We start from the raw sequence: 15,509 nt of genomic DNA, 5'->3' as shown, positions 1-15,509 counted from the left end.
TACCTCCTCAAAATAAAACATTACTGAACACTGCCTCCTCCTCCACTCCTACCCACAAACCAGACTGACTTCACAAAGTCTCATGGGGGAGTCCAAATGTAATGTTCAGGTCTGAACATCAGCTTAATCAGAAATCACAGCTTGTTTGCAGGAAACACCTAACAAGTGAGCACTTCGGCAAAATCTCCAGAGAAAAGCTGGCATCTTAAGTGATTATCAGATTCTTTGTGAGAAAGACTTACTGATCTACTCAGGTTTTGTGTCTCATCTTCCTCTATTGATAATAAACCGTAGCAATTTTAATGTCTGCTCGCTCTTCCAGACTGGTAACAGTACAGCAAAACAACCACAGACAAAATGAGCAACAGCAGCTTTATCTGATCACATCAATGTGCCTCCATCCTCTCCTCATTTGAGGGCAGCAAAAAGCTTAACCCTGCTGGCTTATTCAGTCTTTAACCTTCTCCACTTGGAACAAGAATGGCCAAATGTGGAGGGCTTCATTTCAGACTCAGGTTTTCAGGGCTCCATCCCCTCCAATAAATAAAAATATCTTCATGCTCCTTTATAAATTTATTTGGTTTTCCTCCCCTTCTCTACAAGATCAGAAGTTTAAACTTCTACAAACAGAAGCGCAGAAGTTACTCATCTGTCCTCATGAAACCTAAGTATGCTCACAACAACACCAGTAAATGTTAACTTTTAGCCAACAAATCCAACTTCACTGTTAAAGTATAACTCTATGGAGCTGTATAGATTTAAACTTAGGTTAAAGTTTGCCACCTATAAGGTTTGCTTTTTCAGAATTTCCTGTTTAAACGGCACCTCATATCGTGGTCCAAGCTGAGCATAATCTCGTAGCTTATCCTTATCAAGGCGAGTAGGCACTTCAATAATATCGTGAGTCTGAAGCTTTATGATTTTGAGAAGAGATGTAAACATGCTTTCTGGAATTATCTGTAGAACCTTTGTAAATGACAGAAGAGACACACACAGTCAGTATATTCTCATTAAAAAAATAATCCTCAATTAAGAAAAGGTAATTAGAGAAAAAGGCAATTACGCCTTTTAAGCACCCACCTTTCTCACATAGGAAACCAACTCGCCAGAGTAATACTGGGACACACTGAGAAGGTCAGGACTGTTCGCTTGATTGATACGGAGAAGTGGCAAATCAAGAGCAGAAGCAAGCTACAAATAAAGTTAACATTTTAACTCCATTGTGTTTTTTCTGATGTAAATGATATGCTTGAATTCTCTTGCTCAGGTTCTTATCCTACAACCCAAAATACTGGATTCCTCCTATGGAGCAGTGCTGTACCAGGCTTTCCAAGAGAAAAAAAAATTGTTCAAGGTCAAAAACTCCAACAGTACATAAGGCTACCTTCTGTAAGACTGTTAAACTCTTAACAACTGCATGGGATATTTCAGTTGTAATTTTACATTCTCACTCATGCTAATTCCCATTCTTATTTCTACAGAAAATATTTTCATTTGATGCCAGAGCTTCAAGATGACAACAGGCACAGCCAACTTAACTTTTTAAATTCCTTCAGCCTGTTCTGATTCATATGCAGAGGATCCCATCTCTGCACCAAAGTCTCCAGAAAATAGCTGTAATGAGTGGAGGCTGGATGATAAGACTTATTTACCTAACAGCAGCAATATAATTGTTGCATAAAAAACCCCATGCATAACTTGGTTTTATTTTCCTTAAAACGAACCTTGAGCTAATTCAATACTGTCTAAAAAAACCTGGGCATAGAAAATGCTGGTAAAAGGAAGTCTTGATTCTTCTGTGATTTCAGAGCCTTAAGGCCTTTTCAACAAACTACTTGGATTGACCTGCAGTGTTCAAGTACATTCACTGTTGTTCATACTTACCTTTAGGAAAGTGGCTCTGAGTTTAGTTACCATAGATGGACTGACTCTTATGCTGTCCTGCATAATAGACGTAAAGCTGGGGTAGGAAACAAACAAAACAAATCAGCTTCTTCCCCTGAAACTCTTATTTTCAACTGTTTAATTGTATGTCAACAGCACCAGTGTAATGTGGAAACGGAGATCAGGAGATCACTGACAGACTTCACTGAAGGAGGATTTTGGTCTGAAGAGATACTGGTTAGAAAAACCCTATATGATAAGGGTAATGGCACAAAAGAAGAGGCATCAGGGAGTGTTAACACCATGGTAATTAAGTAGCAGCTCAGCAAAATCCCACCATGGAAACAGAGTTCTTGAGCATTAGTCTTTCCTTGTTTGTTTTTGGTAGAAAAATGAACTCCATATTTTGGAGAACACTTAATGAGACTAAAGGCTGAAGACAGGAGGTTAACAAAGCTGTTGTAGTTAGAACAGGGTAGACAATGAGAAGTTACACTATCACTTCACCTGCAGTTAACAACCTGAGAAGGATGGATGTTAATTCCTATTCAAGCTGATGCGAGTTCAGTATACTAAATAATTCACAGAATTGAGCTTCAAGACTGTTTTAAATTGGAAAGTTTATAGTCTTAATAACATTTATGCATGTTATTTCCCACAAGTTTTGCAAATGGTGACTGACTGGAAGAAAAAGATCCTGCTAACATACCTGTCAATTAATTGCCAAGCATAAGAAAGATCACCAACTATCTGAATGGTGATCAAGACCTCTTCTTTAATGTTGATAGTTCGGATCATCTGATGGAGAAATTTGCGGGTGTCAGCAAGAAACTGGCAAACTTGCAGGTTACTTTCCAGCTGGTGAAACTCTTGGACCTGTATTTTAAAAAACAAACAAACAAAACCTATAAAGGGATTATTTTTTTTTTGTTGTTTTCTATTTATCTTAAGGGCAGCAATACAAACAGAATCAGTAAATTGACACATTACTTTAGGATGTTAGCAGCAGTAAGACACTTAAATCCTGGCCTGTTATGGAGTGTATTAAAAATAAATTTCAAAAAGTTACTCAAGGAGGTGTACTGTGAAACATCATTCTGAGTACTCTTTTATATCCTGGAAATAGAAGAAATAGAATAGAAAAAATACAGATATTTTTATTTTGCCTTTCAAATCACCATTTCTAGCTTCAAATGAATTTATTTTCAGAATTTCTAAAAAATGAGTAATGTTGCCAAATAAAGTTAAATACTGGATTAATTTCTTTGAGAAAACCTACAAACCCTCAGGTACAGGGGGCATGACCTTTCATACTATATCCCTTATTTTACAATACCAAGGTCTATATGAAACTTCTGCTTACTATAGATATGTAACTGCAAATATCCAATATAAAATGCAGATCTGTCTTGTATATCTGCTATTAGAAGTCAGTGCATGTGCAAAAAAATGCTGTTGTTCCAGAAGGACAAGGTCATATATCTCAAAATGTCTTTGCCATACCTCTTCCAAAGCCTGTATTAGCTGCACAGTTTTTCTGCCTGCTGCAGTGGAATCCTCGTAGTTCAGAGACATTATTTGCTTGGAGATTTCTCTGAACCAAGCTTGGAGATTTTCTATGAAAGAGTAAGAAAAATTTATTGAAACCTCTGCATGTATGATAGGCAGCAAAAATACAGAGAACTTGCTAGTCAAAAGAAACAAACAAGCTATACATGTAGGAGATTATTTTTACAAGTTGTTATTTCACTGGTACATTTCTAGTCTTTCAACGTGTACACTTGTAAAGTGGCAAATGCTCGGGTAAATTTCACACACAACATTAAAAACACCTACCAACATGAATGGGCATTAAAAAAATCTTATTTTTATGCCAGTTCAAGAAAAAAAAAAGTTTCAAAAACAAGAGCAAGGAATTTGAAAAGAAGTACAGATTTGATTTCTAAGTCCTTGGAGAACTCAGAGAATACCATTCAGTGTAGAGAAGTGAGAGAAGGTTTGAAAAGATGCTGATACAATTCAAATCCAGGTTACAACCAGGGAAAGAATAAGGGAAGAGGTTAAAGCACCCCTAAATTTAATGGGCATGATCTTCTCACTCCTTTATACACGGAACATGGTAACGTGAACTCCATTATACATAGAAAAGTGAACTGGCATTTTATAGTTTTAGCTGGCATATCCAAATAAAGGAATGAAAAATACTTTTAAAAATAGGGCCATCTAAATATTAGGTACCTAAATATTGCTTGCATATGGAATATGTGATGAAAACCTAAACAAGACAAGAGTTAAAGAGACCTCTTTGGCAGCTGAGGGACATGAAAATTGTTTTTATATTATCACTATTAGATTCATGTATTTTCTTTTGGTAACACTTTAGAAATTTAAATTGAAATCACTTTTTTCCTCCCCACAGTACAGTTTTTAATAATTACCGTTTTTCTCCACTCTAGTAAGAGGTTTAACTCCTGAGAAGACATCAGCAAGCTCAGTCATCCTTTCAGATCCCTCTTTTTTATAGTTCTCCCATTTGGCTTGTTTTTCTGACAGCATCTGCTTGAACATCTATTGAAACCCAAATCATGTGGTTTACAAAGCTGGCAAGGAGGCATATCACAATAGGTGAAATAATACTGAAAACAGATGGAACTGACTTAGTGATTACTACATTACTTCAAGATCTAGCCAGAATATTAAAAACAAAATTAAAAATATTAAGAAATGCAGATCGTGTCATGGACTTACAGTGACAGAAGCTTACTGAATTTTATAGAACAGAACAATGCAGATTTTTTGATTTTTAGTCACTTATAAAAACATCCAGTGACTTTTTCAGCTTAGTGATCTTAGAAGACTCTGGTCAGCAGCACATTACCTCTTTTAAAATGAATTCAAACTGAGCTGTATCCAGAAGAAGCTGGAAAAGGATCCTGGAATTGTACCTTGAGTCTGTTAAAATCTGATCCTTTATCTGGCGGAGACGTTTGTTATTTGGATCACAAGCTGAAAATGGAAAGACAACATTTCCCCACTGTTACACAGAATTTGGCCAAGCTTTTCAATCTTTGTAAATACATTCTTTTTTTAATAGCTTGAAGGCAAAAACATTTTGCTCTGATATGTACATCCCTACTTGTCTTCCATTTACATGGAACAACCCCTCCTTATAATAGGATATAATTAAGGTCTCTGTGGTGCTTCAGCCTCAAAACTTCTGCAGGCTTCTGAAACTAAATGTGAATTTAGTCCATCTGACTGAGAACCCCAGAGATCAGTATTTCTAAAACCATTAGTAAAGTGAATGGAGGTGTAACAGAAGCCCTCTCGCATATCAAGAAGCCTCAAAGACGGCACAAACATTCGAACAGGGGAATGGCTAAATAAGTCAGTTCACACACCCAAACTCACATCAGAGACATTACTCAGCAGTTTCATTTGAATTTCAATTCAACATAACAAAAACCTTAGTTTCAACCTGTTAATTACTAAGATTTTAAGAAGGTGGCTACTGCTTTCTTTTTGGAGCTAGGTAAAACTTTCAGAATTATGTTTTTCTGAGGAATACTATTCAACAAGATAGTGACTTCTACTAATTCTTATACCTGTGTTTGGCTCACAAGAACTGAGGAAATGCATGTGCTGTTCCAGACAAGGCTTTAGGAGACTATTTGCAAAACAACAGCTCAACAATTTCCTGCAAACAGTAGAGGAAACTGCTGACTTCAACAGCAGCAGAACTGAACTTCCCTCAGGCCCCAAAATGAAGCCCCAGTAGAGGAGGACTGACAGTCCTCCTACACTCAGCAGTGAGTGTAGCATGAAGTCTTACTTGTGTCTGCAGTGTGCAGCATCAGCCAGCGGATTGCCACGTTGCAGTCTCGCAGGCAATTCAGCAGCTTGGGAATGTTGTCCAGCACCAGCTCTTCCCTCAGACAGCCCTCCTTGAGGAACTGCTGCACCTGCGTGTGCACTCGCTCAGTGACTGCAGCGTATCTGCTGGCCTTAAAACACACAAAGCCTGCGTCAGTAAAATCCTTGCCTCAAATAGAATACACCATATTCCCTAGAGCTTAGAGGGCACACAGATCAAAAGTTCTATAAAAATTACTATCATTACTAGTAGGCAATATTATACACTGCAACTGCATGACAAAGGATGCAAGATAAACTTTAAAGCAAAGAGCCTACATAGGAAGTATAATGTTTCAAAAATGCAGACTTGCAGCCTTTCTATATATTCACTTATGTACTCTCTAGGAATTATTCCTAAAAAGTGGTACTAATATTTTATTGCCTAATGGGAAAGAACAACAACAAAAATCTATCACAGAATGGAGATACTTATTATGAATTAAATGTCAGTTCCACTTGGTGAACTTCTTCCCTAAAGATGAAGGAAAAATTTCTACTCATATTCCCGAAGTTTGCCAGACAATACAGTACAGATACTGTATGCAAGAAGAAAAGACCCATGTATTATTGATGTCATATAATATACTTCAGATGCCCACACATCTTGCATCTTGCTAAAATACTTAATGGTGGCTTATGTACCTGCTCTTTGACATTTGAAAGATCCAGTGTGTAGTTGAGGGCAGTTTTAGCAGCTTTGTAGGGTTCCCATGCTTCTGCCAGATTTACAGTGATTCCCATGTAAATGCTAATGACCTAAAATTGGAAGCAGAAAACAAGAAGTTGCATTTATGTTATTATTAAGAAAAATACAAAGTTTTCATTTAACAATATGACAGAAAGGGATATGCTGTGGGTATAAATAAGAGATAACTGAACTTTTTTGGTAGTGGTACTTTTTGGTGTACCACCTTTGGAAATCAAGAAGAAGACTTTGAAATAAAAGACACACAATTAATTAGAAGCACAGTTCTGAAAACAAGATGACAGTTCGTTCAATCACTATATATGATACTCTGGGTTTTTTTCCATGAACTTATGACTTATTTTTCATTTCCATGATGCTCTGAAGAAGATTGATACAAGCAACTGGGGAAAAAAACTACGGTAGGGTGGGAAAAATCAGATGAATTAATCTTAATATTAGGATGCCCAAAGGACCAAATTGAATTGTAATGCATCTTTCACAGTGACACAGAAATCATGACTACATAGTGTGATTTTTAAGGAGCAAAGAGAAACTGATTTCAGACCCCTAGCACAAGTTTAAGCATGATTAAAAATATAGAATTGTGATTAAGTAACAATTATCTTATTTGTAAGATAATTGATTAAAAATGGAAGACTTGGTTTACTGACAGATGAAGGATGTACAGAGCTGTGGGATTATGAGCTTTGTCACACTGATGCTCCAATATTCCTTGATCCAGGCATGATCACATTGAGGGGAACACTGTCAGCCTTTGAGCTCTTCTGGCAGTGTCAAGTAAAGGCAAATGGGACCCAGGTCTGCTGATACGAAGATCTCTCTCATACTGTTGAAGTGAAGCTCATTATTTCCTGTAGATCCTCAAAAGGCTACACTTCAACTGCTAAGAATAATTTGAAATCAGCCTAGGAGTCGAGTATTTCGTATTTGATGCAGCTAACTCATCCACACCTGACCACAAGAAGATAGGTGTTGTCTAAAAATATCAAACTGTACTATGAACTCAAGTTAATAAAAATGCTGGCATGATCAAAAATTCACAATGTCAAGTTCTCATTTCTAAAAATAAGCTTGTAGTTCTCCAGAAACAGTGATTCTAATGTCTACTGAAATAGCCAGCTCTTGCAGTTTCCTCCCTCCCTGCTTCACTGTTCCACTTATGATACAGCAGAATACAACTTGGCACCAACAGAGATACACAAATTAATATACAGTTTCTTTGTTAAGTCTGATTCCCTTTGATATAGACGACCTAGGGACTCTATTCTTATATGCCAGCCTATTTCAGTAGCAGGTTTTTGCAGACTAGTGATTCTGAATGGAAATCCTAAAACTCAGTACTGAAACATGTAGTAGTTCCATTTTAATCACTACATCTGAAAAAGTCTATAGAATCACACGTAGCGACAGCTTTAGCTTCTAAGTTATTTGGACAATAGCACAGAGTTAATCCTTAAACAAGTTTTCAAATAACATCAGTGTGGGATGATTTGTTGGGGAGCAAGACTGTCCTCTACAGCATTCTTGACATGCTGGTAGAATTCACAAGCTGAAACCACATGAGGGTCAGAAATGACAAATACAAAGTCCTGTACTTGGGACAAACCCAAACCCTTGCAACAACAAAACCTGGACACTGATCACAATCTGGGGAATGTCACAATTCCGCAGAAAAGGACCTAGGTGTCCTGCTGGAAAAACCAAACATGAATCAGACATGCAGCCTTATGACAACAAAGAGTAATCAGACACTGGGCTATGCCAGACTGCAGCCAGCAGACTGAGGGAAGTGAATCTTCCTTCTATTCAGCTCTCATGAGGTCTCATTGAGTGTAATGGGTCCAGATTTGGGCTCCTCAGTATGAGACAGGCATATACAAACTGGAATGAAGTGAACAGGAGGCCACTAACACACTTGTGGGGACCTAGTATGTTAAGAGTGGGGTTTGCTTAAGCTGGAAGAAAGATGACCAAGGGATCTGACTGTGGTCTTCCACTACCTAAAGGGAAGTTATGACTAGGACAGAGCCAAACCCATCTCAGAGGTGCACAGTGAAAAGACAAGAAGCAACAGCCACAAATGTTGCACAGCTATAACAAGGGAAATTCCAGTGGTACAGAAGGAAAATATTCTTCACCATGGCAGTGATAAAGCACAGCCACAGGTGTCCACAGAGGCTGCAGAGTCTTCATGTTAGATATTTCCAAAACTAACTGGGCAAGGCCTGAGCAGCCTGATTTAGCTTTGAAGTCAGCCCTGCTTTGAGGCGAAGGCTGAACTAGAAGATGCCTAAAATGCCTTTCATCACACATTTTTCTGGCACTCACTTTATCTTGATGGTATTAGAGTGTAGTTGATTAAAGCACTTAAGATGATAAATTACACTTTCAAAGGACAGCCTTCCATGCTTATCCAGAGCGTTTGACTCAGACTGCTTCACTCTGAACAAAGTAAAATTTCCACGGAGAAGAATCTCTTCTAGTTTTAGGTTATTATTATTTTTCCATAACACATACTGTAACAATAATTTAAATTGTTCCTATAACATTAAAACCAGGGAACAGTTTTAAAACAGAATTAATTTTTACCCAATTATCTGGGAAGTATTTATCCACTATCTCTCTCATTTTTGCTTGTTGAGTGTGAAGAATAGAAGCGTCAAAATACAGTATCACATAGAGCATAGCAGCCTGTGTAGCCAGAGCGGTGCTGCGGTGTTCTGGTAATGGATATGCTGAAACCTAGAAAAAAGTAACAAAACAAAGCTGAACATAATACAGCGCATCCTAAACCCCCTGAAAATATCACGGGCCACATTAAAGAGTGCAGTGTATAGATACAATGAGGCAAGAAGCATATTTAGATAAGCTGGACATGCTTACACATGCAGCATATTTACCAGATGCATTTCCAGAATGTAAAAGTTGACTTTGTAGATATCTGTTACTTAACAGGTTACAATAAGATTTTACTATGCCATAAATGAGTCAAGTAAGACCTGTCAATAAGACATGGCCAATCATAAGACATTAATCAAAAATGTTGGTTTTTACTGCAAGGCCGCCCAAGCACTTGCAGCAAATTGCCCAGAGAGGTTCTGTGGTTTGTACCTCTGGAGATACTCCAAATCCAACAGGATGAAGCCCAGCACAACCTGCTCCAACTGACCCTGCTTGTGCTAGGGGGTTGGACTAGCTGATCTCAAGAGTCCTTACAACCTCTATCATTTATTTTTTTCAGAGCTTCATGATTAAGTAATTACCCTGAGAATCATTTTGACGTTCCCCTTTAGAGCCCTCTTTCATCTCAGAGTTACTTACCTGGTTGTAAATGTCATCTGACCGTAAGCGGCCAATAACCATGCTAATGAATGTTTCACTAATGGGAACCCTGCTGAAGTAACTCTCGGGGTAGTTTGGAGGTCTTTTAGCTCCAGGTTGGCTCGAGTATCCAGTGCTTCGAAGCAATTTACAAATATCATCTAAATTGGAATCAGCAGAGGATCGGGCTGCACTGTTTTACAAAAAAAGAGGAACAACAGTATGAGCTATACGACCTAATAATTTCCTTTTTTCCTACCCCTTGTAACCACGCCCTACTCACAAGAAAATTAACAAATACTAAAGTCGAGGAGATTTTTGGTTATTTATTCCTTTAATATAATGGTCATCATGTTACAGGACACTGATAAATGTCCATACTGAAATTCCAGATAAGCAGACAAAACGCAAACAGAAAACTGAACTCAGGAACAGAAAGGAGCTTTATATTCAGAGAGGAATTCGTTCCTTTTTTTTTTTTAATTTTCATTTTTTTTTCCTCACCATTTCTGAATTCCCCTTGTCAATTCACTTCTGCATTCCAGAATTAAAGAACCTCTCATTATATACAGGGAGGCATAAACATAGTCAAAGCAGCATTTTATATGTGTGGAATGATTTACACTGATACCCTTTAAGACCCCAGCTGTTATACCCTGATGCTGTCAACCTAGCCTGTAAAACTTGTAACTGATTGTACCTAATCAAGCACTGTAACTACAAGAAGTCTGACTTGCAATACTTTGTCACCTAGATAGTCAGGACTTTTCAGAAAGTTTCCTTGCACATTTGGGAACTTGTGACACTTTCATAGCTGGCACTTGCAGCCTAAAAGCTTTAGCTGAAAGTTTACTTGTGGACTTAAAATGTCTGTTGTAACAGAATGAAAAACCTGGTGCTCATTTTGCAGCTGAATCTGCAAACACAGCTAAAGCAAGAAGTTCTTAGGATATTCAGAGAGCTCTGCTCAATTATCCGTATAAAGTCAGAAAAAGGTGACAATATTTCCATTTATCTTAATTGAATAACCTAGGTTACTGAATATACTGCATGTTGTATCTTCTCAGCCTGGAGTGCTTCTGCACACCTATATCCACTACCTGTATCTGTAGTAGGAAACCAACATTCTTTCTCTGACTTCTCCTTCAATCTTCTGGTCAATGACCAGTAGCATGACCCCATATAAATACAGGGCTTCACACTGTTTGGAAAGAGAAAGAATGAAGAAAGAAAATCACATAAACATGATTTTGTAGCAACATTTAAAGAAAAACACGTATTGGCAAACTAACCCAATGTCAACTACATAGTCAACACAACATGAAAAATGGCAGGCTGAGGATTTTTGCTCTTTTTCCTCCTTGAAGTGAGTCACAGCACTTCCATGTGTTTGGTAAACTTAAATTTTTGTCTAGTTTAGCACTTACTGAGTGGGTTAGTTTTCTACTATTACAAAACTAGCCAATACTTACTAGAAGCTGTTTTCCATCTTCATTAAGGAGGACTGTTTCTAATGTTTGCTGAATGTAAATTCCTTCATTGAGGTCATCTAAGTATCTAGGATCATGACAAAAAGTTTGGTCATTGACTGTTTTGCTCTCAAACCGTATACCCTCAGAACTCAATTGTTCAATTTTCTCTCAAAGTCCATAGATGCATCTGAACATTTCCCTAGTACAAGCAGCATGGAGTTTTTCAGACAAAGAAGAAGAGAGACTGTACTATAAAATGAGACTGAAATCCCTAGCTAGTGCCAACCAGTTGGCAAAAGTCTCCTTCCGTATCCTGATGGTGTAACGTTAAAGACACTGACAGATACCTGGTAGCTTACAGCTCATCCTCTTTATCTTGTCATGGATGGATAACAGCCTGGGAAGGCTGCCATACAGTAATTTAGTAAAACTGTAATATTTTCAAGTTGCCTCAAATTATCTCCTGGGAACACCATAAACTGATCTCCACCTTAGTTTGGAAGGTAGAGCTAGAAATAGAGTATGTTCACCTTAAGTAACATGAGATTCATTCCTATTAAAGGATTTTCCAGTAACATTACTTGTTAATAAGTAATATCAAGCATTTAATCTTTTAATATAACATCAGTAATAGAACCAATTCTCATGTTTAAGGTTTTCAGGAACTTTTTGTTAGAGAATTTCATGAACCTTTCATTCTGTTTTTCACAGGTCAGAGCAGTGAACTTGACAATATGGCAACTCCACCGAAAAATTAAGTTCAGGAAAATAATGCCAATGGAAGTTAAAGAAAAAAGAACCTTATATGATATTCTGTTTTGCAAGACCACAAACAAATTAGCTTAATAATATGGATTATCCTTTTATTAAAAAAAAATCTTCAGGACAATCTCCAAGATAAAGAAAAACTTACTCAAGTTTACAATTGAGGAAATGAGGTAGAGAGGTAAAATGTTTTCAAGTCAGATATGAAGCTGGTAGGGAACTGTTGGAGTAAAAGTTAGTGTTCACTCCAGCAATCCAGGTTTCCTGGTGCACATGAATATGCTTCAACAGTGGGTCTCTACAGAAAAAGCTTTTCATCAATAATACAAATACCAGCAATCTCGTCTTCGAAAATCCATACGTATTTAAAATACCATACCTGTTTAAATCTACAATGTATTTATGTACACTCTGAAAAGCTAAATAAAACCTCGTCAAAATTTCAATGTTGTTTTCACGAAATTCTTCATCTAAATCCAGTAACTCGGGCTTGGCTTCCAGTTTGCCTTCACATGTCTCAGGCCCCTGAAAAAAGAAACTCATCTTTAGAGACAGTACTTGGCTTCAATCTCTACTCCTCTTCAGTAGGACACATATCATGTACAACAACCTGTGTGCAAACCAGAGTTAACATTTCTTACCAAAACAAGGATCTGCAGCTTTCCAACCTACTTTATGGCTAAAAATTGATTCCATAAAGTTGAGTTTTACACACTGTTACGATCTGCAATAATTTAAAATATGATTTATCCAATGTAACCAATGGAAAAGAATGGCCAATGCTTCCAGTAAAGCCCCAATACATCTGAAGGCATTGGGTGCTTTTTGTAGTGCTAACTATCTCCCTGATGGAATTTTTTCCTTTACACATTTCATCTGATTAATTTGTCAGGTAGAAACCGTAACACTGAATGTGCACAAAGCTTAGTACCTTCTCATACATTCAAACTGCTTGAAAATATTACACCTGTTTTTTCCAGACTCTGCATCTAGCTCAGCACTTGTCCCCTGAATTAATGCAGAAACTTTGTCATTAACAATCATGGGGGAAATAGACTTGGGATGAAGAACTTGACTTCCTTAAAGCAATAGTACAACTTTTCTAACACTTTACCACTGTTGTATTTCTCATAACCACCATTTGGTCTTATCAACACCATCTAAATGAAAATATTGCTACAGTTTAATTGAAAGTATCATTAACATTTAATTGAAAATACCTGTTTTTCAAAAGCTGACAATTTCTGAGTTTTTATAAATGGCCTTCTGCTTCTCTTTTTGTGCAAAATACCTACATAAAACAAAGGATAAAACCAGGCCCTAGACTGCCTATGAAGCGCAAATGCACAAAGCAAACAGTCTTTTAAAATCTCAAATCTCTCCTCTTTAAGTAAGTCTAAGAATCGTGAATACAGAAAAAGTGCATTCGCAGTAAAAATATCTGTAAGCTCCCTAATCTGTGCTTTATAAGTATGACTTCTATGGATTTTTTTGCGTTTTAACTTTGAAAAACAGCACACTGTTATGCTTTCTTAGCATTCAAAAATACTACAGCTTTAAGGATTATTGTATTTCTCACCAATTACAGCCATCTGCTTTAAAATTTTTAAGTTATTTGTGTAAAAAAAAAGACTGCTACCAAGCACTTAGATCTAAAGGTAACTGTGAAATCATTTGTGCTCAGGATTTTCAGTATCCAAGGCTCACAGTTAGCGCCTGAAATTTACAACTCTTACTACAATAAAATTGAATTAAATTTTAGAAGTCCGTCCCTTGTTTTATTATTGCCATCTCTTGCATTGTACAATCCAAATAAAATCAGATTTAGATAGTCTCTGTAGTTCCTTTTTAATCATACTGGAAAATGACAGAGGGAACCTGGTACTGCAAGCTTAATTTTGAAAGGGAAATAAGGGCTTTCCATGGATACCTCTCCTTGACTTATTTATTTATTTATTCAGTGCACGTGACAAGTCCAGTGAAAAAACAATCACAGCACTGTCAGACAGGAAAACAGAAAGCAGTTTTCATGGCTGCAAAGAATAAGCTACAGATTAACAGAAGAAAGATGGGCATACTGCCCACGGCACTGCTCAAGAGCCAACGACGCAGGCTCAGAACCTGCTGGTGGAAGTATAAATTAGTGGTCCTGCAGGAATTACTACTACTATTACTACTATTATTACTACTACTACTGTTACCACCCCAGAATCCAATACTCACGTTTTACATAATCGGTATCTATCAAAGTTCACAGGCCAGATGACTCATCATACATTGTGGAAGATGTAGTATTAATAAACACAACAGTCAGGAATGACTGTTTCACTACCCGAAGCATCCTCACGTGGGACAGCAGTGCTTTAAGGAGAAGTTTAACAATAAAAGGATTTACCTTAAAATAACTGAAATCAAATATGATATCCCCATACTTCTGTTGATCAGCCTTATCCTTTAGCCTGAAAACACCAGGAATAAATTCAGAAAGCCTCAGAAGTTCTGCAGTGATGGCATTTCCACAGGAAACAATCCGAAGAATTGCCTGACCACAGAGATTGTTTTCAGCCAGAAAATCCACCATTGTGGAGCTGCATGTGACAGAGCAGCAGAAGTCCTGCAATCTGATTATAATCCTTACTCTTCAGGTTACTGGAAGCAGAAAGCTTGATGAAGAAACTAACTGCGCCATTAATAACCTGTAAAAACAAACGTGCACACATTTAGACTGGTTTGTACTCATGTTTTTGATATTTTAATTTGTGGATGCTTAAGCATACTCTCCAATCTCTCAATTTATGAAATCTAAATTATCCACAGCTTTGTAAAATGAAAGAAATGCACTGAATTCATTTTCAGCAAATACACTGCATTTGAGAAGTGACCTGTGTGAGCAGGCAGGGGAAGTGTGATCTTTTATAACAAGAAAGTTGAAGAACACTATTGAAAAATGACAGTCACAAATACGGAAGCAGTTGTGACCACACAAAGAGACGGGTGCAAGAAAAACAAAACCACTTCAGAAAACGTGTTTTTAAGAGCCACTTTGAAAATACAACCAAAGTGACTATAATTGCATTTAACAATAAGGAAAACTTTCATAGCAAATGGAAACGACATAGGTCCGTTCTCTTTTTTTTTTTTTTTTTTTTTTTTTTTTCTGAAGGACGAGCTTCCACGCTGTCGTTGCACTTCCTGGTCAGTTTTATTCATTCAACACGTTTCCTAGGGGTTACTGCGTGCAGCACCAAAAACAAGCGCCTGTGCTTCAGAAACATTTATGGGAAGTTTTGACCGGGCTTGACTTTTCACCAAAAACCTTCCGAACCGCTGCGATAAACTTAAGATGACACTGAGCTCTCCCAAAACAGTTCTGACCCAGGACGAGCGCCCGGAGCCCTCCCAGGTCCCCAGTGCCGTCGCAGGCTCTGCTCCACAGCGGGCCC

At 37.5% G+C, this 15,509-nt stretch overlaps 1 protein-coding gene across 1 annotated transcript in view; it reads right to left on the bottom strand.

The window, feature by feature from the left end:
• The window catches only part of KIAA0196 (KIAA0196 ortholog), a 32,788-nt gene that overhangs the window by 9,279 nt on the left and 8,000 nt on the right, over nt 1-15,509 (bottom strand). Inside the window, exons 2-16 of the mRNA XM_008642604.2 lie at nt 14,462-14,762; nt 12,446-12,591; nt 11,302-11,386; nt 10,930-11,030; nt 9,830-10,022; nt 9,098-9,250; nt 6,442-6,555; nt 5,717-5,888; nt 4,763-4,890; nt 4,323-4,452; nt 3,388-3,500; nt 2,594-2,760; nt 1,885-1,960; nt 1,081-1,191; nt 826-966 (exon numbers count right to left, since the gene is read on the bottom strand). Of these exons, the coding sequence (XP_008640826.1) occupies nt 826-966; nt 1,081-1,191; nt 1,885-1,960; nt 2,594-2,760; nt 3,388-3,500; nt 4,323-4,452; nt 4,763-4,890; nt 5,717-5,888; nt 6,442-6,555; nt 9,098-9,250; nt 9,830-10,022; nt 10,930-11,030; nt 11,302-11,386; nt 12,446-12,591; nt 14,462-14,647 (2,016 nt within the window). The 5' untranslated portion in view covers nt 14,648-14,762. The remainder of the gene's footprint in view (nt 1-825; nt 967-1,080; nt 1,192-1,884; nt 1,961-2,593; nt 2,761-3,387; nt 3,501-4,322; nt 4,453-4,762; nt 4,891-5,716; nt 5,889-6,441; nt 6,556-9,097; nt 9,251-9,829; nt 10,023-10,929; nt 11,031-11,301; nt 11,387-12,445; nt 12,592-14,461; nt 14,763-15,509) is intronic.

The sequence above is a fragment of the Corvus brachyrhynchos genome, unplaced genomic scaffold (genome assembly GCF_000691975.1).
Source record: "Corvus brachyrhynchos isolate BGI_N302 unplaced genomic scaffold, ASM69197v1 scaffold28, whole genome shotgun sequence".
Lineage (NCBI taxonomy): Eukaryota > Metazoa > Chordata > Aves > Passeriformes > Corvidae > Corvus > Corvus brachyrhynchos.
The sequence above is the reverse complement of the archived record's forward strand: the minus strand, read 5'-3'. Positions and strand labels throughout refer to the sequence as shown.